Consider the following 21,701-nt stretch of genomic DNA (forward strand, 5'->3'; position numbering starts at 1 on the left):
GACGACAACCGATTGATAGAATGTGACTCGAGTTGCTTTAAAGGAAGACTAGTAATTAAAGCATAGTAGCCAAGCCCAGTAAGCTTTAAACATTTGTTACAGTTACAGTATTTCTTATGTAATTCTTTTTTTTTATTTGTCCATAATTACTGATCCTGTGGATGACCTTAAAAATGCATTCAACAGCTGTATCAATGGTAATCTGATTACAACAATTTTTCTTCTCGTCAAGTGTGGATTTTTCGATTCTTTCCTTACTAGAATCGTTTAAGCTTTGTTCTGCTTCTCGTCGCACTTACCTTGATTGTTCTGGTGAGCAGCAGCCCATCAGGTGTTCAAGGAGGTAAATAATAAATTCTTTCCTAAAGCCAGTAAGTAAATTAACCATTTAATTTCTTAAATTATAGTTCAACAAGAAAGCCCACAACAAACTGACCGGCCACAGTGTGTCTGTAGTAGACAATGGGCCCCAGTTTGCGGAACAGATGGAAAGACTTACGAAAACGAAGGATGTTTGAGAGTTCAAACTACGAAATGCGGAACTGAGCAATCGTTGGTTAGTGAGGCTTATGAAGGTGAATGTCAACAATCAAATTTAGCTGCGATTGGTGAACAACTGTGTACCTGCATCTTCGTGTGTTCCATCTGTGTGAATCTCTTTGTAAATTTTATGAAAATTTGAATCTAGAAAAATGTGTAGGCTTATTCAATTGATACTAGATTTCTTTACGACATTATCTCTACCTAATTTATTTGTTGCCGTTTCTTTCCATTGCAAACCATTGTCTTGCGCTGTTTTTTTCCGATAATTCTGTTACAATTTAATTCGCGGTACTCCTAAATAATTTATTACGACAGCTTATACTTGCTCGTTAAAGTGAAAGAACCTTTCGTGAAAGCTCAAACTCTGGACACGAACAAAGACGACTTGATATCCTAAAACCTGTTTAACAGGTTAAGTTAACTAATTAATTAGTATTTCCCAAACTATACTCTTCAGCGCCAGCATTTCACTTAGATTTATTTAACAAAATTAATTTCACAACTAAAACATTCTTCTGCTATTCTAGGACAACTTCGTTTTACATGCCTGTGTAGTAGATTAATGTACACTACGATACTTTGTAGCGTGCTTTTTGGCGTTGTTATTGTGGTAACTATGTACGTTGGAAAGTTGCGTTGACCAAAACAAGTTACACGAAATAAAACCTGCATGGAGAACCGTTTAGCTTGTTCGTCGTCAAAATCCTCCTTGCGTGAGAGTATGCACTAGCAATCTCAAATCTAAACAGCAAACCGGTTTACATGTTTGTAGCCGCTAGCACTGGGCGTTTCGAATACTTTTACGACACTGGTTAAAGCTACATATACCAAATTCGTTTGGATAGTAACAAATCAGTTTCTTACAGTTTTGTCCAACATTCACATCACATACTCTGTAAAGGAATCCGAAAATAAGCGGTCACCAAATTGAAATGGTATTATTCTTTAACACGCAATATGTACCTCCCCCAAAAGTGCCAATGTAATTGTGTATACTTAATTATTTGTGTACGAAATCTCCGTCTCATAGAACCGATTCAGCGCAGCTCTTCTTCTCATCTCATTTGTCGCTTTGATTTTGATTAGCTCTGGCGTCCAAGGAAGTATGGATTTACGCTCACATATTAATTTGTATAGATAAATAACTGTTGTGTCATGTTATTTCTTAGTTCCACAAGACCAGGATCCTAGCTGCAACTGCAAGAAAAATTACGCCCCAGTATGCGGAACAGACGGGAAAACTTACTCTAACGAATGCGTATTGAGTGTCGAGACTAAAGGTATATGTGGAAAGACTAAATCGTCCATAACAAAGGCTTATGACGGTGCATGCAAAGAAGCGAGCCCATAAAATGGCGGAGACAAAATTATTTTCACTAAATAGTAACTCCAAAATTATAGTGATCCCCTCTTATTCATTATTGATTTCAAATACGAACAATGGTTTTAGTACGTTTTCGGCACGCTATCTTATTATGATGACCAGTGGGCTTATATATACTTGTGCTATTTGCTGTGCAATCCCACTCATTGTATACAGGCTTTTAAATACATCTAAAATTATATTGATTAATTAACATGACTGAGATGAGATTTTACTTCACTTTCCACACCATATGTCTAACCTACGCATACCAAGAGCAAGAAAATCGAACGCTTTAGTTTAAATGCGAGGGTTATATCCGTTGAATGATGGGCGCATATTTAAGCGATCCTAAATACGTAGTTTTATTAAGTTTTGAATCCACTAAATCTTTATAAAATGGCCGCGTAATATGTACTGCGTAGTAGAATATTATGGAAGCCCAAAACCGCCACTTTTTCAATATAATAATGATTTTCAAAATATCATTATATAAAACAGAAAAGAATATATAAAAAACAAATTCAATATAAAACTGAAAAAAAGTATTATATAAAAACCAAAAAGAGTGTAATATAAAAAACAAAAAGTTTATATAAAAAGCAAAAAAAGTCAGTATAAAACCCAAAAAAAGTCAGTATAAAACCCAAAAAAAAGTCAATATATATAAAAAATATTCAATATATATAAAAAAAAATTCAATATAAAAACTGAAAATGTATTATATTAAAACCAAAAAGAGTATAATATAAAAAACAAAAAGTTGATATAAAAAGCAAAAAAAAGTCAATATAAAACCCAAAAAAAGTTCAATATATAATCCAAAAAAGGTCTATATAAAAACAGCAGCCACCTAGCGGTCAAAAGAATCACTTCATGCCACATCTCCACCCCCTTTATAACCAGTTTGAATCCAGTAGTACAAACGGGGATTCTTGCGCGATAAACGCGTATTTGAGCATTTATTTAATCACATAATTAAAAACGAGCAATCGCTTAACTAAAGCTACTTAATGCGCGTCGCTCTAAATTATTATTTTTTTAAATGTAATTCGAAGTAAAACGACTGTGGCTGACTGCGGCGACTGGTCAGACGAGTAACGCGAGCCCGCCCGTTTTTTCCAGCGGTTATCGCTGGTCCGTTTGCTATTTTAGCGCTGCCGCCCGTCCGCTGTTTTCGGTGGCTCATTATAAGCGAAAAATAATCCATTCAAATGTTTTGCGCTAAGCGCGCGTTGCGATTGGAAGCGATTGGTTTGCAATAAACTTGCGCGCGATGCGCTATATTTAGCGCAATTCATTGCATCTCATTTTTTACGAAACGCTCAAGCGCTTCGTTAATTAAAGTAAATGGTTCCGGAAAAGAAAACCATTGCGCGACTGGACGAGTAACGCGTGCCCGTCCATTATTTCAGCGCTTATCACGAGTCAGTTTACTTGTCGTAGCGCTTATCGTCGCCCGTCCGCTGTTTAATAAGGCGACTCGCTGTGCACGGGTTATGCGCGTTTTGTAAATAATACGCATCTTGCGCGCGACACGCTAAATTTTGAGCATTTTATTTAATCTTTAATTAAAAAACGCACAAGCGCTTAAATAATTTGAGCGCTTATTTCTGGTTCTTCAAGCTGTGTTAGCGCTATCGCCCGTCCGCTGTTTTCAGCGGCTCATTATGCGAAAAATAATTAAAACAAATTTTCATTCTAGATCTAGCGCTAAATAAACGCGCATGGCGCTAGTGATCTATTTGCGATTTACTTGCGCGCGATGCGCTAAATTATTTAGCGCAATTCATTCAATCGTAGCATTTTATGAAACGCGTAAGCGTTTTGTTAATTTAACTAAATGGTTCAGGAAAAGAAAACCATTGCGTGACTGGCTCCATTATTTCAGCGCTTATCACGAGTAAGTTCGCTTGTCGTAGCGCTTATCGTCGTCCGTCCGCTGTTTAAGGCGGCTCGCTGCGCAAAACAATGTCAAAGTTCTAGCGCTGCGAAATCGTAAATTCGCTTATGATAAACTTAAGATTAACTTGCGCTCAATGCGCTAAATAGTCGGATTAAGTTCATCACATAAATTACGAAGCGCGCATATAATTTGCTAAAATAAATATTTAGCGCTAGATCTAGCGCAAAATATATTGACTTCATTATTTTTCGCGCTAAATATTTATTTTTGCTAGTTATTTGCGTTTGTAAATTATTTAATGAATTTAAATGCGCTAAATTTGACGCATTGCCTGCAAGTAAATCTTTAGTTAATTATTAGCGCAATGGGCGCTTAAGAAAGAAAGCGCTACATCTAGCGCGAACTATTTAAAATGTTTGGCCCAGCGAGCCGTGTAAAACTTTGGACGGGCGACGATTAGCGCTAATAAGGTAGCGAACGGACTCGCGACAAACGCTAATATGATGTACGGGCGCACGCTTCTCGTCCCGTCTCGTCCATTTGCGGTAATCGTTTACCCTTTCGCAACATTTTATTAAAATTAACGAAACGCTTGCGCGTTTCCTAAATAATGCAATGAAATAAATTGCCCTAAATATAGCGAATCACGCGCAAGTTTATCGCAAACACATAGCTAGTCCCACGATCGCTTCGATAGCGCTAGACCTAGCGCGAAACATTTCAATTAATTATTTTTCACGCAATGATCCGCCGAAAACAGCGGAAGGACCAGCGGAAATAGCGGACGGGCTCGCATTACTCGTCTAACCAGTCAGCGCAGTGGTTTCCCTTTGCATTCAATACAAACAAATAATTTAGAGGCATTCGCATTAAGTAGCGTTATTTAAGCGCTTTCGCTTTTTTAAATATAGGATTAAATAATACGCTCAAATTGAGCACATATCGCGCAAGAAGCGTTAAACATTTATTTTAACGCTTGCGTGTTTCGTAAGTTATAAACGGACTCGAGACAAGCGCTAAAATTATCAACGGGTGTGCGCAACTTGTCCAGTCGCCGCAATCGTTTTACCTGTCGCATTTATTACTTTTATTAACGAAGCGCTTGGGCGTTTCGTAAATAATACAATGAAATAAATTGCGCTAAATATATATTTAGCGCATCGCGCGCAAGTTTATCGCAAACCAATTTCTAGCGCAACGCGCGCTTAGTGCAAATCATTTGAATGGCTTATTTTTCGCAAGCTTATAATGAGCCGCCGAAAACAGTGAACGGGCGACAGCGCTAAAATAGTGGACGGAGTCCGTCCACTGGTCCGTCCGACGGACCAGCGATAAGCGCTTTAAAAAATCGGACGGGCTCACGTTACTCGTCTGACCAGTCGCCGCAGTCAGCCGCAGTCGTTTTACTTCGGTTGACATTTAAAAAAATAATAATTTAGAGCGACGCGCATTAGGTAGCGTTATTTAAGCGCTTGCTCGTTTTTTTATTTTGTGATTAAATGCCCGTTTGTACTACTGGATTCAAACTGGCTATAAAGGGGGTGGAGATGTGGCATGAAGTAATTATTTTGACCGCTAGCTGTTTTTATATTGAACTTTTTTGGGATTATATATTGAACTTTTTGGGGGTTTTATATTGACTTTTTTTTGCTTTTTATATCAACTTTTTGTTTTTTATATTATACTCTTTTTGGTTTTAATATAATACATTTTCAGTTTTTATATTGAATATTTTTTATATATATTGACTTTTTTTTGGGTTTTATACTGACTTTTTTTGGGTTTTATACTGACTTTTTTTGCTTTTTATATAAACTTTTTGTTTTTTATATTACACTCTTTTTGGTTTTTATATAATACTTTTTTTCAGTTTTATAATGAATTTGTTTTTTATATATTCTTTTCTGTTTTATATAATGATATTTTGAAAATCATTATTATATTGAAAAAGTGGCGGTTTTGGGCTTCCATAGAATATAACCCGCGGGCACAAATGATTTTGACAGAGGAAAATAGAGCAGGTTACAATGTTAAAAACATCATTGTTTTATGATTAAACAAAAGAATATATTTCCGCTTCATTCTTTCCATCAGTTTGTAGGTACGGTATGACGTATTCGTCGCGCCATTGAAATCAATAATGTTCTAAACATTAAGGCCTATGGTTGTCTTTTTTCTCCGAAACGGAACTGAAAAACGGGGATTATTATTTTTTTTTAAACGTATGTTATAACTAAAATGTGGAAATTGTTCCCTTGGATTTTCCCAACATGGAGATATTTAGAAATAATCCCCTTTGGCGCTGGGCGTTTGCAGTCTACAAAATCCTGATGAATCGAGGCACTACAGATGTATAATATAAACAGCAGTATATAAAGGTGTCCGTCGATAGACAACATTTTCAGATTAAAAACTTCCTTCGCTCTCCATCGACTCAAACATTTTTCTCTTGAAATGCTTCAGTTCACCTCGAAGGTAAATTACATTATTTGTTCAATTATCGGAGTTTGTGCAGACTCTTATAACCATTTTCATTCTTCCAACAATCTAGAATTTCTCATGCTCGTCTCTGTTCCTCATATTTTTCGCCTTAAGCATCGTGATAAGCTACGGACCCGGCGCTTGCGGAGGTGTGCATTTGCTTAAGTAATACATAATATTTTTTAACTAATAACATTTGCGACTATTTAATTAATGTAGCGGGGATCGGCCGAAAAGCAGACTGTGTCTGCACGTTGCAGTACGAGCCAGTTTGTGCCACAGACGGGAAAACTTACGGCAACCTATGTGCTCTGAATTGCGACAAAAAGAGCAAAGCTTACGATGGCGAATGTAAATCAACGAAGACAGTCAAGAGAGCGGCTGAGTGTGGATGTCAATTCAAGTTGGCCCCCGTTTGCGGAACAGACGGCAAAACCTACGACAACGAGAACTGCATGGAAGTTGAAGTCACTCAATGTGGAACTGTCATCGATTCACCCATCAGGAAGGCTCACGACGGCGAATGTAAAACAACACCCATCAAAGTATCCGAAACTCAATGTGGGTGCCCGGACAACTTTGCTCCAGTTTGCGGGACTGACGGAAAGACTTACCCCAACGCGGCATGTATGATCAACACACTCACCAAATGTGGGACCATCAAATCCACTGTGACTATCGCTCGCAACGGTGCGTGTAAGTAATACAGAGAAACCAGGTGACCTTATTGTTGAATCACGTTACCTTGAAAAGCTATGGAAGAATTGAAATTGTTAATAATAGTATGAGTATTATTATTAGTAACCGATCGAAAAAATGTCCAGCATACTATTTATTTTTTTTTTTTTTTTAAACGCCAATAAAATGTTATCGATCAGCGATCTATCTGTTTGCTGCTTTCTTTTCTCGTTCGTGAATTACGATTTAGAATTTGCATATCTAGCGGTCACCTTGGAATGACCACGGAAAGGAAAAGACAAGTCTGGATGTATTTTTATACTTTTTGCTATATAAGAGAAAATGCGCAAAATATCTGCAATGCAAATGAAACAAGTTCCGCGTTGATATAAAAATGGAATTTTCCCCACTTCAACGTGACGTGCCAAGTTATTTGCCTCGACGCGTTTTTCGATTTGTCTAGAGTCGTTGACCGTCATGTTTTATCTAAACAACACATCAGAAACAAAAGACAAAATTCTTTAAGCTTCGCCAGCTAGCGCACTTAGTTGTTTGAGTAGCACTCGATATTTTAACACGACGCATTAGGACGAGTGCAGAATGATGCAACAATATTATTAGTGACGAAATGTCGAGAAACTGGTGGAAATTCAATTTTCAAGACCTTCACTCAAAGTCGTTACAACCTAATCCAGTAATCTCTTTTTAGCGCCAAAGAAAATTAGAAACATATAACTTAAGTATTACCTTGCGCACACACGTTGAAGGTGATAAGCATCAGAGAGAATTTTGCCATGGTAAAACCACATTTTGGTTTGAAAATCTGTTTGCACGTAGCAGTAAGGAAGTCTAAAGCTCCGAAAAATATCCTAACGACCTTGCACAATTCCATTGAATTTGATTTTTTCCCAAGAGTTACAAACATCAGCGTAAAAGGCGCGGATGGCAGCCCAAAGCAACGTCCTCCCAAATGTGATTGTGATTTATATCAGCTTAAACAAGCCCCCAGCGCGACTCATCCTTTAGGCTAGCTATAAAAATAAAGGATGGATAAATAAGAAAGTTTATGTCGGGAAATATTTTCTCAAACTAAAATCCAAAATCCCCTTATAACTCTGAAGAACAAGGAGATGATTAACGTTATTTCTGACATTAATTAATCAAACAAAGAATCAAAAATAAAAACTGCAAGGAAATTTGTCTTTCACGATGACTCGACGTGCAAGTCAGACGAACGTGATATCCAATGTGAAAATCACGCTTTTAAAGCACATAGACACTCTCCGGAATGAATGCTAAATCATTCTTCACCTGACAACCCTCAAAGCGAAAAGCTTGAGGATGTTGCGTAAAGGTGTTCTGAAAATTCGCATCTCGAACGGCTCGAACATTATTTCGAAGGTCACCTTCAATGCTTTATTTGCTTTTGATTGCAACCGTGTTTGTGTCAACGCCAAATTAATTTTTCTAAGCCTCGTATTGACGTATTCGCAGTGCTCCGGCTTGCAAAAGATACAAAATTATTAAATAGTTAATATGCGAATGAATCCGGTGAATCAAATCGGTACAATATGTTTCGATTTTCAAAATACCACACCGAGTTTTCTCTGCAATGTGTCAAAGGTCCTTTAAAGTCAATGTCAATGAAAAAGGTAATGTAAACTTGTCTGAGACCGGTCGGTTGGAAGATGTTTTTTTGTTAATAGTTTAAAGCTATATTCAGCAAATGCCACATCGCCTTTCCCGGTTTTCATCGAGTCTACCTTTTTCTTTGTCATGAGATTTACGTATATGGTGGTTATCGCTGTGTCAAAGTGCCCAACAGAGTCCAAACTCGAAACTCCTTTTTAAGATTTTTGCCCTTGGAGTTTTATTCGCCTTCATTCACTACGACAACATCCAGACATAAAGAACTCGAGGAAGTATAATCACCCGAGCCGCATATGTGCTCCAACACGCTATATTTTTGTAAGATTGATAACCGGTACAATTAAAGCAAAGTAGAAAAATGTTATTAAATGTTTTCGGAAATTCAGAAACCCAATTCAACATAAAATCAAAGAAATTGTAGTTAAACCTGCCAAGATGTTTTCCCCATTGTGAACGAAACCAGGTACACCGCCTGGTTGACAATAGGCGGCGGTGCTGGAGTGGTAAATTAGGCCAATCATTATAGGTTTAGGCGTTGAGCCAACATTTGCTAAAAGTGTGATTATCCGCTATCTCTATTGTGTGAACAATATATTATAGTATCTTTGCAAGTTAGTCGACTTATACTGCCCCATTTCCAAACAACAGCTGAAGTTGTTTTACGTGAAAGTGTAAAATTTCGATTTAGCAAGTCACATTACCGAGAACAATTTCGTCGAAGAAGAGGAGAAACAATGTGAACAAAAAGTGTCAACTCAAAATAGGGCAATAACGTGGGTGTCAACGTGTGAGGTAAATTAACAATAAGCGTGACCGGAAAAACCCGTGGTTGCGAAATGGCGTTGAGAGAGCTACCACTTAATTGTTTTTGGCGCGCCCCTCATCGGCTCACGCACAAGTGTGACGTCAAACAATGAATGTTGATGACGTCAAACGAATAAAAAAAATTGTGGCTGACGGAGGCAATTCTCCTGAGGCGAACGAAATAACCGGGGAAAAATAATGACGTCAGCGTTGTGCATCGAATTTCTTTAACCGTCATGCTGGAAAGTTCCTCGAACAGGATTTGTTGGATAAAACTAGCAGGTTTTTCTTGGAAAAAAAAATTAGTTCTAGTCGCTTTTTGCTGGAATGATGCTGGAATGTTTAAAGTTCAAAAATGTTTGTATTTGAGGTTACTAGTGAACCCGCAGACAAAGTTGTAAGGTACGAAACTGGGTCTGACCTGCAGTCGTTCTGCAATACTAAAATTTAATGAACTCTTACTTACTGGGTAAACAAAAACGCCTAAATGAACCCTTACTGAGTTAGTGGGTAAACAAAAACCTCAAGAGAAACTATTCCAGTTAACCGCATCTAGCTCAGGAGTAATCGTACTCCGTACTATGTCGCGATTTATAACCAACACCACCAAACACTCAAAAAGAAAGAATAGGAATAAATACATTTTTCCTACCTTTATGCCTGGGAAATATACGGCCAGGCATCCACAAGTGCTCCTTCCGCAGTATAGTTGAATACACCAGGCAGGATAGGAAAAAGGATGGCTTCGTGAATACACCCACACTCACATGGGTGTACACGAGGACGTTTAAAGAAAAGGGAAGAAGGGACACGTAACATGGCCAGCAACGGTAGTTTCTCAGTCAAGAATCCAAACGGGGTGCTGTAAAACTAAATAAAAAAAATAAGAAATGGGTTACGAAAAATATCTGCAGAAACAACAAGCAAGGAAAAGTTGAATATTAGACAGTGAGTATACCAAACTTGATTGTTTATAAACAGAAGAATTCGCGGTTTACATGTAATACACTGCATTTTTTCAAGTCCTGCATTACATTGCACTATTCAAGTATCTAGCAGGTCAGAGGAATAAAAGTAAGCTATAATGAAAATCATTACCCAAGCGATGATGCTGAGATTGCTGCTGATGACAGGTCTATGGTTACATCATATCTGGTGGTTATGATGGCTGTCTCTGGCCTCAAATCTGCACTAAGGAAAATGTTACATAGTGAACAAACAAACTGCCATGTATCGACAGAGGGGCTTAACATCATAAATGCTAGTCAGGAACTAACATTTAAAAAAATTTGAAAAGGTTTAATTCTTCGAAATTAAGTTTCTATAGTCATTCGATAGGTATTCTTAGTTTTATTTACCTGCTAATCAGCAGTGTGTACGAAGTGCTTATGTAAAGAGACGCGACTACAGATTGGACACGACTGTCACGTTTATTTCGAAACTAAACAAACCGAAAGCGGAAAGCAGCAGACCACACTAATTTCCTAATTAGCCATTTGTTTCTTAAAATATCGATATAAATTATTTTAAAAATCCACCCAACACCCACTTGACAACGATAAAAGTGGTTTTCCCACCCGCGCTCGACATCCGCTAAACGGATCGGAATTATTTTAGAATAATCTAATGACCCTACCACAGACAAGAAAAAAATTCAATATTTACACGAAACCCACAGATAAATGACTGCCAAGAAGGAATAATATCCTTCTTATCTTACAAACATATACAAACATAATACATACAGGATATAATACCACCATGAACTTAAAAGGTTATATCCTTCAACTGTCGTTCGGGAAAATTCCGCTTGTAATGGCATTTCTTGCGTCCGTGTAAAATAATTCTTATCTTTACATACAAATACCAGGATATAATACTACTATCAACGTAAAAGGCTATATCCTTCAAATGTCGTTCGGGAAAGTTCAGCTTGTTGTGGCATTTCTTGAGACCGTATAAATTATTGGTCAAAAAAGCTGCGCATCGGCAGTCTGAAATTTAAAAATTTTCGATCACGCATGAATTAACCCCAAGCGTTAAAGATCTTCCATCATCCTGTAACATCTTCCATTATGGACTTGTGCAAAAAGCTCCAACAGAACTAGAAATTTGAAAAGGCCCTTCGACATTGAACACGAACATTAGCGCGACTTCATCTGCATACGAGCGCAGCAGCAGCAGTTTCAAGGGCGTGATGAGAAGAATTTCGAAATGTCAGCTGTGACACACGTTTAATTATTTTTCTTCTCAAGAAAACTTTGTGAATCTGGAAGAAACAAAAAAAAAGTGTTTCCAGTTTTTCACAAACAGTTCTTGATCTCAAATAAGAGATTTCGTTCGCAATCAACGCATTTTCTTCCTCCAGGAAAATCGTTCGGGAACGACGACCAACAAGGAATTTGATGTCGCGATCTGTTGCCAAGGTCGACTCTACTTCACGCTCGAATCATATGTCTGCGTGAACTGCTGCTCTGTTCTTGCGTCCCACCTGCGACCTTGGTATAGGCAAACCAGTTACTGGCGGTTACTGGTATATTCAAACTTGCTATTGCTTTAAGGATTCGCTTGGTTGAGCAAATATTGAACGCCAACATAGACATCCACACAAACCACAAATACCCAGAAGAATAAATTCTCTTTTGGAAGGCGGCGAATAGAAGTCTGTAGGCCGCAGGCTGTTTTTTCGTGATAGTGTCCATAAACATCAAAGCTTGCGCCAAGAGTTCCGAAGAGTTCCAGTCCCGGACCGTTGGCTGGAGGGCGGAATTAGTCTAGTTCCTATAAAAGTTCCGAGTCCCTCTGAGACGGTTTCCTATTTGACAATCGCAGTTGTTAAAGAGTTGGGATATACTAACGCGCAACGCGAACCACGCAATACTTAACAGACAGACCGGAAACGGTGTGAAAGATACCCATGATAGCCTGTACTACTCCGTGAACCAATAAATATGACATTTGGTTGACGTGAAATCGTGAGATATCCAGGAAATGTGACGTCAACAACACGTGAATGTTCTACGCTCTTTGTCTAGTGTTACCGAAATGTTGCGAGGAGATTTTAACCTTGACTAAGCTCGTTTCGAACGAACGGCAACAACCATCCTACCTGAGGATACAGCGGGCGTTCTTTTGACTAGAGTGTGTAGCTGCGGGCACGCTCAAAGTATAGTGCTAGGGGGCGAAAGTGCTGGAGAAGACCGTGTGTAGTGAAGAAACTCAATTGTAATACGTTTGAAGAAAGATACTTAGTCTTTGAGCACACTTGCACGCAAGCGAATGTGTCGGCTGGTGCTCGCTCCTGACACGGACGCCTTTGATCCATTTCTGAGCCAGTTTGTTGCGGTCTACTAATTGCGATCATGATCCAATCCGGTTTCTACTGGATTAAACACAGCCCTCCGAATTTCCAGCGCACCCCAATTTGAACGATCGCCTACATCTGTTGACAAAAGAAGAGAAAATGGGATTACTTTCGTGTGCCAGCGTCGTTGTGATAACTGTGTTAGCGGAATTAACCTTCGGAGACAAAGTATTCCCGCAAAAGTGCTGCCCTGGAAATCAGGTGTTGGACGTGGAATTGCGCAAGTGTGTCGATAATCCCGCGGTGTTCAAAACCTACCAGGAAGAATCCGGAGTCAACGATCCACTTTTACAGTGTTCCGATGGATGGGAAACTTTCAAAATGGAAAACCAGTTCGTCGACGGTGCCATTGTAGAACCTCGCTTCAATCAAACAATAACTCAGTATTGTGTTCATTCCACTGCATTTAATGATGTTCGTAACGAGACTGTCGTAGCCTACTGCCGCACTCCAGCGCAAGTGAAAAAATGTTGTCCGATGGGCCAATCAGTCAAACGCAATTCGATCATGGAGTGCATCGCCAACGACCGAATTTTCAACGCTTCCAAAATAGTTACTCCGGCCGGATGGCCATTCAAAGTCGTGGAGAATTCTTCGTTGACTTGCGAATATGATTTCAACATTTACGTGCCAAAAATGTTCGTCGATAACAGATATGAGGTCAACGCATCCGGCTACTTTGTTGTGAAAAGAGCCTTGTACAAAGTATTGCGTCATTCCGACAATTATTGTGTTGATACTGCTGTCGATGCTGAGGGAAACCAAGAGGTATAGTTAAATCGGGTCCAATTAAATGTTAATTTACTAGAAACTATTTTTTTAAAATCCCCTTTAGGATATTGCCATGATATGCCTGCCGTGGAGAATGAAATTGGTGCGGTATCTCCTGTGGGGTGTCTATTCGTACCTTCATTACGTCTCGGCTTTCTTCCTCATTTTGACGTTGGCCGTCTATGCCATCTTCCCTCCACTTCGTGATAACATCCAGGGGTACTCGATGATCAGCTTCTTGATTTGTATGATTATCGTACAACTCGAATACGGAATCCTACTTTCACTTCCGACCGAACCCCACACCTGGTGTTTTTTCAAAAGTAAGAATCTAATATAGGTTACAATTTATTATTGAAAATTTAATTTAATTACATATTCTTACAAAAAAATTTCTCTTCTATAGCGATTGCTAGTAATTATTTTCGCTATGCGTCCTCAACCTGGATTACCGTGATGGGATTCAACATCTGGAACCAGTTAAAGTAATAACTCACTTTTTTACGGCCCTCTCCTTATGGTGGAATTTTATTTTTCAAATGCAACTGTTTATTTTTAGTTCAGGTCCCAGACCATCAAATAGACGGGACTTGCTCATCCGTTCTGCATTGTGTTCCGTCTACGCTTGGGGATTGCCATTCGTACTACAAATGGCTGTGGTTATTTATCGTGATAGTTTGGGACCACCTGTCCGTCTTTGTTGGTTTGGAAATCCCATAAGTAAATTTCAGTTATTCGTCTTCTTCCTGCAATAATAAAATTAATACGTATCGATTATTTTTCAGTGAAACATTTACTGAGCACACCGAACGTCATTCTGGTGACGGCCAATTTGATTTTCTTCATTCCAAGCGCTCTTAAAGTTTATGGAAGTCTCCGTTTCCTCAAAACTTCTGTTTCGCCCGTGGCTCTCAGCAAATTGGAAAAACAAAGGTTATTCCTGAATATTAATAGTTTCATGGTGATGTAATAAATGTTGCTAACTGTTCCTTTTTTTTACGCAGGATTACCACGATTTTCCGTTTCTTCTTACTGATGCAGTTTTACACGATACCGAGAATCGTTCACGAAATAGTCGATTCAGACAATGCCACTCCCGAATTGCTCATCTTCAGTGTTTCTCTCTACATGTTGATCGGACCGGCCATGTTTTACTTTTTCGTTTGCAAGACCGAAGTTTACAAAATGATTAGGGACCGTGTGGTCAAAATCAAGGAATCTGCTTCACGCGCATTAACTAGTAGTAATTCGACAAAAATATCTTCGGGCTCCGTGAAGTTCTGGCGCTCACGATCATACCAAACTTCTTCGGATGAATCCCCTGCAAATGAGACCAGCGATTCCAAGCCCTCAAACATTGAGGCAATAAAATATCAACAAAATGGAGAAGACCTTGGAGAAGACAATTTAGCATATACAGGCGAGGATCATTCAGCCTAGATTTGGATGGAAAATATACCAATAAAAGATGCGCGAAAACATACTCGTGGTGATTGGTACAAAAAGTGGTTATTGTGTTGAATAGACTATCATTGAGCTTTCTAGAAATATTGACAAATTTTATATTGCAATCTACTTGACGAAAAATAAATTATGTTTAAGAATAGTTGTCACTAACACTTTTAGAAGGCGTATTTCTCAGAATATAAAATTTCTTCTACTGAAGAGACCACCTAAAATATTTAAGAACAAAAGGGTTGGAACAACTAATCTATCTGGTCAAAAAGGGAAACTAAAAAATCAGGTAAATTAGAGTTAAACGGATACCAAACACTTTGAAATTTGTTTTAAACCAACATTGTAATGGAAATACTGGTGCCGAAAATCGATTACGTTTAACGCATGACTTGTTCAGTAGTTTGCATGTGGTAGATGTCGATTATGCAAAAACTTTTTGTATTCTGAAGGATAATTAAAGCAATAATTCATAAAGTTGTTATAACGACAACATCTGTGGTTGAATTTTCAGTCGGGAAATAACTTGCTGTGGCATACAGAATACAGGATTAATAGTTTTAAGACTAGATTCACCGAGAAGAGATAAACCCGCTAAACCAAAGAGGGTGTGAAATGGATCGGGCATGTCATTTGGACGATCACTAATTCCGCCTGTCTCGACGTCTTGACAGGCCATAATAAATTTTCTCAACTGATTCTTATCAAGCCAATCAACTCGCCCAATAATCCGCAAAGACGCAACTACCCACCAAGAGTAGCAAACATCCGGCAATTTTTCTGGTCGACCATTCAAACCTAAACAACAATTGAGTTACATAGTTTAAGAGACGTTTTGAAAGATTTCTAAAAACAAAAGTAAATTACCGCCACTCGGCAACTGCCGTTCACATAGCCACCAGCCAAGGCTATCAGCTTTGATCAAATGTAAATGACCCGTAATCGACAGCATACCAACACAGCAATACACTTGGCTGAAAAGGTAACCACAAAAAAGAAACGGGTATTATTTCTTCCTTTGTATTTATCTCAGCTTAGAACTTACCCAGAATGACTTTCAGAGCCAGGTCTGCATCCAAACCCTCCATCAAAATTCATACATGAGATAACAAAATTTACTGCATTATCAATATTAATAGCATTCAGCCTTCCCTGGAGTAAAAATGTGTACACAAATATGTGTTAAATCATGAAAAAATTGCAATCAGTAAATCCACATACCAAAAGAGCCAAGCATGCAACTGCACACATAGAGAACCTTGTATCAACCTCACCCCATTGATCACCACAGAAACTTCCATCATCATTTTGCAACTTTTTGACATAATTCACAATTTTTTCACAATCGATAGCATCAAGTGCATCATACAGACACAAAATCTGAAGAAAAAAAAATTTAATTTCCAAATTCATATGAAGTAAATCAACTCTCATTACTAACCTGAACAGCACTCAAAGTGTAGAGAAGGTGAGGATCGTGATCTACACTAGCTCCTATACCTCCATTTTCATGCTGGCATTGCTTTATAAATAAAATAATACCATCTCTGTCCATCTCACCAAGCTTGCCCATCAAATCCATTGCTGTTAAACTCCAATAGATTCCATTCATTCTCAAGTACTCTGTCATACAGAATTCATAATCATCCTTATTGTTTCCATATGCTGCCAGGAAACTTGCATGCTTTGGCAGCAACAGATTAGGTATATCAGCCTCCTTTGGTAGCACTATGTCGTTCATGAGAAGGGCCTATTTCACATTTTCAAATAAACCATTATCATATCAAAACTGAGACCGGCTTCCTTAAAATAATCATCTAAATAAATATACGTACCATAATTGAAATTATATCTGTTACGCGGGAATGGTTAAGGAGTAGCAAGGGCCAAGGGGTAGTGGATAATAGGTTCCAAGCTATCCAAAAATATGAATTGGTGGATTATCACTCTTAACTAGAAAAATGAAATTAAAAATTTATTTTGCAAACACAGGCACAAGCACCACTTTTGACGTAAGTTAAACAGCAGTAGACTGCTATAAGGGGCTAGCAGACGGATCTTTTTCGATGCGACAGTAGCGCCATCGAAATTATAAAGACATAATGAAGATTTTTTGAAGACACCATTTTTACGTAAATGAAGTCATGATCTCTAGGATAAACAAATTCCAATGAAAAAAAGTCGGTTTATTCAATCGACAACAGTTTTGGTATGTTTTGTTGTAGAATTCAATAGCCTCTATGTTGTCATCCACAAACCCAATCACATGTGACACGCTAAAGTAAAAGAAAAAAGAGAATCTGATAAAGACAATGAAAAAGACTGAAGAAAAACGGGGAAAAAGGGAAGGAAAAAGACAAAAAAAAACTAACAATTTTTCACAATAATTTACTCGACTTTGTGGGTGGAAATCATGGGGAAAGAAACGATGCGAAGCTGCGTTCCGTAGTCACAGATGACGTTGTCTCTGACGACCATGACGTTACGAACAAAAGTACTCGAGTCGGCATCGCCAAGACGAACTTCACGGATCGATTCTCCCGTTCGGACATCCCAGACGACCAGGGATCCTTGCCGACTGGTGACAAGCAACCGATCATTGAGCATAGCTAAACTGCCGCACAGAGCCAGACGGGACAAGGAAAGAGAATTGAGCAGATGACCCTGAAATCGCTCCCAAACGCACAGCTTGTCATCGGCGCCCAAGCTGATGACGTACGAGGAGGTGTAAGTCAGGACGGACACGCTACCGTCATGAGCCTGCAAACTGTAGACGCAAGTCCCGCTGGAGAGATCCCACATGCACAGCATTCCGTCTTGACTTCCGCTTCCCGATGCGCTGCAGGGGTAAGCTTCGTCGATAAACATGGCCGTGATGGGTCCGCGATGCCCGTGCAGACAGTAGAGGGCTGTCAAGGTTTCCAGTCGCCAGACTTTGAGGCAATGATCCAGCGAACCCGTAACGACGCGGCTGCCACTAGCCGAAGCGTCCAGAACTGAGATGGGCTGTTGGTGAGCTCTAGCCCAGTTGAGCCGGACCAAACGGAAAGCTAATGGAGATGATCGGTCCTCTTCGTCGTACTCGTCGGCGCCACGACGAGAATGAACGTGGTGGCTGACTTCTTCCACAGGACTGTCGAAATCGGCGTGAAACTGGAACGACTCCAGGACTCCATTCAATCGGGCAGCTAGAAGATACTCGCCACAAACTTTGAGTTTGGCCACTCCGACACCACTGCCGTCGTCGTAAAGACAACGCAAACCGGAATTATGGCTCCAAATTTCAATGCGTCCGTTGGCACAGCCCAGTGCCACTTGGCCATCGAAGCATTGCATGCACCAGACGGGCGATGGAAAGTAAGACGTTTTATTATTTCTCGTTGGACTAGTTCTGTCTTTCCAAGACAGGTTGTTAGGGCTGGCCGGAGGAGAATGAAACGAGCCCGGGGATCTAAATACAATCGGATTAGAAACGGCGTGACTCAACAGTCCGCCTAGTTCGTTAGTGGATGAGTAAGTATCGTGGCGTGGAAAATTGGGAGAGGCCGGCGACGTTTGTTGCTGAAAAGCGGCGAAATAAGTGTTTCTATCAATTTGAGCAACGGCATCTCCCGTCTGGATGTCCCAAATGTGGAGCTGGCCGGCCAAGCAGACACTCGACACGACATCTCCATCGGTGGATATGCATTCGATGGGCGAACGATGACCGTCGAGAACGAGAGGCATAGATTCTGCTACTATCTGTGAATAGTATTCGCGAGACTCTTGCGTCAACCCACCACCAGCATTGCCGGCCCAGCCCCAGAAAGTCGAAGAACTCCTCCATTCGGCGTAATGCCGAGAGCAGATACAACGATATAACACGACAGTCACGTAGGCGATAAACACCACGCTCGGTATGGCTAATAAAGTGGTCAGAATAATTTGAATGGGCGACGAAGGAACGTAGGGGGTCTTGTTGTCTTCATCGGAGCCGCCGTTTCCGCCTGATCCGCCGCCAATACTTCCGTCGCCGTGGCTTCCGGACAGGCCGAAATCACTATCGTCACCGTCAAGAACATCAAGCGTATCGAGAGCTGATGCCAGAGATTTCCATCGCGATCGCGTCAGGTACTCGCCATCGCGACTGTTGCGCACTTCTGACACTCGTTCTGGGTTGACTGGGATAGAGATTCGAATCGGAGGCAACATGGCTATGCACTTTCCGGCCAACGAGATATTGTAAATGTCCAGCAGGTCGGGCCAGTGGCGATAAGAGAGCCTCCTCCAGAGCTCGACGTTTTTGGGATGTTGTAACCGATTCTGCCAATCGATTACTTCTTTGCCGCTGGATGACGTAACTGATGGTTCTGGTGGGGCCGAATTGGCTAGAATCGTTGATTCTTTCAAAAGATCTGGTTCTTCCGGTTCAATACAGTTGGATCCGGCAGAACACGAAACTTTGAGATTAGGATGTGGTGCTGGAAATTCAACCTGTGAAGAATCGTTGGCTTCAACAGGCCATCCGGCCGATTGATCAGCCAAATTTTCCATCACTACGTATTTGTAAAAGAAAATGCTCATCCATATGACCACACCCACCATAAAGGTACGCTGAAACAAACGCGTGCGAGCCCAAAAGTGAACAATCCTTATCCGACGTGGTACTCTGGCCGCAGCTGATCGATTGTGCGTGTAGGAGGAAGGTGCTACGACGGCCGTTGGGGTATTTTTGGCTGAAACAGCTGCTGAGTGGACTCGGGTGCGCAAGTGGGGATGAACAGCATTTCCCGCAAATGCCCTTTCTGCTGAACTGAGAGTATGGACGGTGTGGTTGGTCGACAGGTACTGCTGACCAGGTTGAAGCTGCCGTCGTTGGCGCTGAATTTCCGACAACTCTTTGCGCAATATGTCGATGGACAGGACGGTGGAGAAGAACAGCATTTGCAGAACGAAATCGGAGAGAAGGGCGACGACGGCGAAGAGGCAAAATTCTTGAATGGCCGGCACGAAGGTGAAGAAGCCCACCGTCAAAATAGTCACTTCTGTTAACAAATTTTTGGTTATGTTCCATCCTTCACGACTAAGTCCCTGTGCTACACGGATCTTGACGTCCAAATTGGCTGGAGTAGAAACAACAGAGCGAGTCAAAACTAAGATGTTCTCCAGACCAACGATCACCACCAAATAAGGGAAAATGTCTCGTCCCTGAAGAGTGAAGCGCAATCCGAACCACGTGCACAGGCCGACCGACATGCCCAGCGATGCTACCACTGTCACTACGGCGCTGAAAGCCATGCCAAACTTGGATTTGACCATTTCGATCTTGCGAACAGAGAAGTAAATGTACAGGAACAGGATTAAGTAGACAAAAGTCAGTGGGATGAGCTCCAAATAATTGAAACGTTCGGGATAGTAAATGTGAACGATGGTGCGTCGAGATGATGTGGATTCTTGAGTGGTGGAGTGGAGAGGAAATTGATTGCGGAGCTTTAACCGCAAGTCAAAAAGAAACGGTTCAGAATGAGTTTTAAGTAAGATTGTGATAGCGTACGTAAGGACGCGAGAACGAGTCTTGACTGGGAATTTTTTCAATCCACTAATTTTGAGCGGGACGCCGTAAAGTATGTCGGCCATACTTGATCGCACTTCTACCACTGGGTTCTTGAAAGAAAATATGGTGTCTAAGAACTGAGCGTCGTTGCGGAAGGTATTTTCGTCCAGCTTCCACAAATTGGCCGGCGACAAAATGATGCAGCTGAATTCGGGTAGAAGATGTTGAAACGAACGAGCTCTGGGGGCCACACTCTCCACGTGAAGGCAAACATCTCTAAGAGTCAGGTTACTCCTAGGTGAATGGAAGCCCACTATATCAGAATGCAGCTTGAAGACTTCACTCAATGGGCCTCGAAAAGCATCCATCATGCCCAAATCAGACGTCCATGGATTGACAGAGGACCGTACAACTATTTGTTGTATGAAAAAAGATGGTTGCTGAGTTCCCCATCTGGTTGGATACTGAAAGCTTTTTCCAAATTCAAGATCAGAAGAGATTCTTTTCTCTGGAAGCGGGAAAGATATCTCCTCTGGTTCATTGCCTGGAAAAGGCAAGGACAATAAAGGATGACACGAAGTGAGAACAATAATAATTGCCACTATGATTGTGCACCAGGGGTAGCTAGAACACAGAAGGCCATGTTTGTAGTAGAGGAGTGCTACCCTGTCGGGTATACTCAGGCCTTTGGTGCTTGAATTCAGTCCCCTTCCATTAGCAAGTCCAGCCGGATCAACATCTTTGACGGCGGGATGATGACCAATTTGAGGCTCAACAAAAGGCATGTTTGAGTAAGTCCAAAAATATTAAAACAAACTGTAGACGACGAATAGTGAATAAATTTCACGACATTTCGCCACACTTTCTAGTATGGCAATATTGGGAATGACCTCCGAGAGCAAACGTTTCTCCTAAACAAGAAAATCAATAAAATAAGAGATTTTTTTATTTAAAACCGGCTGCAGATTCAATTTTAATCTCTATTTACCTGTCGAAAATGCCCAAAAAAGAAAAACATGTCAACTAAAGATCAATGCCTTGATACAACTGGAGCGTCTAGTGCAGAAAATTGTAACGTGGTGGTGGAATTAAACAAGAAAAGAAATAATACAGTACCTACCAGATTCGTCCTAAAATTTGTTTACAAAAATAG

At 40.3% G+C, this 21,701-nt stretch overlaps 5 protein-coding genes and 1 long non-coding RNA gene across 7 annotated transcripts; 3 read left to right on the forward strand and 3 right to left on the reverse strand.

Moving 5' to 3' along the window:
• The first annotated feature begins 104 nt into the window (after nt 1–104).
• On the forward strand, nt 105–2,116 carry LOC124338222 (ovomucoid-like). The gene is made up of 5 exons (XM_046792345.1): nt 105–197; nt 262–343; nt 408–679; nt 1,574–1,646; nt 1,713–2,116. Exons 1-5 carry the CDS (start codon nt 162–164, stop codon nt 1,892–1,894), a joined length of 645 nt encoding a protein of 214 aa, XP_046648301.1. The 5' UTR covers nt 105–161; the 3' UTR covers nt 1,895–2,116.
• Nucleotides 2,117–6,165: 4,049 nt separating this feature from the next.
• Nucleotides 6,166–7,174, forward strand: LOC124320774 (serine protease inhibitor dipetalogastin-like). Its single transcript, XM_046783667.1, has 3 exons — nt 6,166–6,287; nt 6,364–6,442; nt 6,513–7,174. The coding sequence occupies exons 1-3, from the start codon at nt 6,267–6,269 to the stop codon at nt 6,995–6,997; spliced, it is 585 nt and encodes a 194-aa protein (XP_046639623.1). The 5' UTR covers nt 6,166–6,266; the 3' UTR covers nt 6,998–7,174.
• On the reverse strand, nt 7,081–12,395 carry LOC124320777. Of its 2 annotated transcripts, XR_006914031.1 has the most exons (5): nt 12,307–12,395; nt 10,784–12,240; nt 10,524–10,616; nt 10,078–10,295; nt 7,081–7,457 (listed from the first exon to the last, which is right to left on the reverse strand). It is a non-coding gene; the product is annotated as an uncharacterized LOC124320777 (long non-coding RNA). The 2 variants fall into 2 exon arrangements; XR_006914030.1 differs by lacking the exon at nt 12,307–12,395 and having other exon boundaries at nt 10,784–12,299.
• A 275-nt stretch (nt 12,396–12,670) lies between these two features.
• Nucleotides 12,671–15,166, forward strand: LOC124320768. The gene is made up of 6 exons (XM_046783661.1): nt 12,671–13,557; nt 13,625–13,883; nt 13,967–14,045; nt 14,120–14,280; nt 14,346–14,493; nt 14,565–15,166. Exons 1-6 carry the CDS (start codon nt 12,889–12,891, stop codon nt 14,998–15,000), a joined length of 1,752 nt encoding a protein of 583 aa, XP_046639617.1. The 5' UTR covers nt 12,671–12,888; the 3' UTR covers nt 15,001–15,166.
• Nucleotides 15,167–15,410: 244 nt separating this feature from the next.
• Nucleotides 15,411–17,068, reverse strand: LOC124320772 (geranylgeranyl transferase type-2 subunit beta-like). The gene is made up of 6 exons (XM_046783664.1): nt 16,851–17,068; nt 16,457–16,765; nt 16,237–16,395; nt 16,061–16,167; nt 15,883–15,989; nt 15,411–15,813 (listed from the first exon to the last, which is right to left on the reverse strand). Exons 1-6 carry the CDS (start codon nt 16,851–16,853, stop codon nt 15,497–15,499), a joined length of 1,002 nt encoding a protein of 333 aa, XP_046639620.1. The 5' UTR covers nt 16,854–17,068; the 3' UTR covers nt 15,411–15,496.
• A 112-nt stretch (nt 17,069–17,180) lies between these two features.
• On the reverse strand, nt 17,181–21,637 carry LOC124320764 (sterol regulatory element-binding protein cleavage-activating protein-like). Its single transcript, XM_046783654.1, has 2 exons — nt 21,537–21,637; nt 17,181–21,459 (listed from the first exon to the last, which is right to left on the reverse strand). Exon 2 carries the CDS (start codon nt 21,331–21,333, stop codon nt 17,404–17,406), a length of 3,930 nt encoding a protein of 1,309 aa, XP_046639610.1. The 5' UTR covers nt 21,334–21,459; nt 21,537–21,637; the 3' UTR covers nt 17,181–17,403.
• Between the last annotated feature and the right edge of the window lie 64 nt (nt 21,638–21,701).

This window comes from Daphnia pulicaria, chromosome 1 (genome assembly GCF_021234035.1).
Source record: "Daphnia pulicaria isolate SC F1-1A chromosome 1, SC_F0-13Bv2, whole genome shotgun sequence".
Lineage (NCBI taxonomy): Eukaryota > Metazoa > Arthropoda > Branchiopoda > Diplostraca > Daphniidae > Daphnia > Daphnia pulicaria.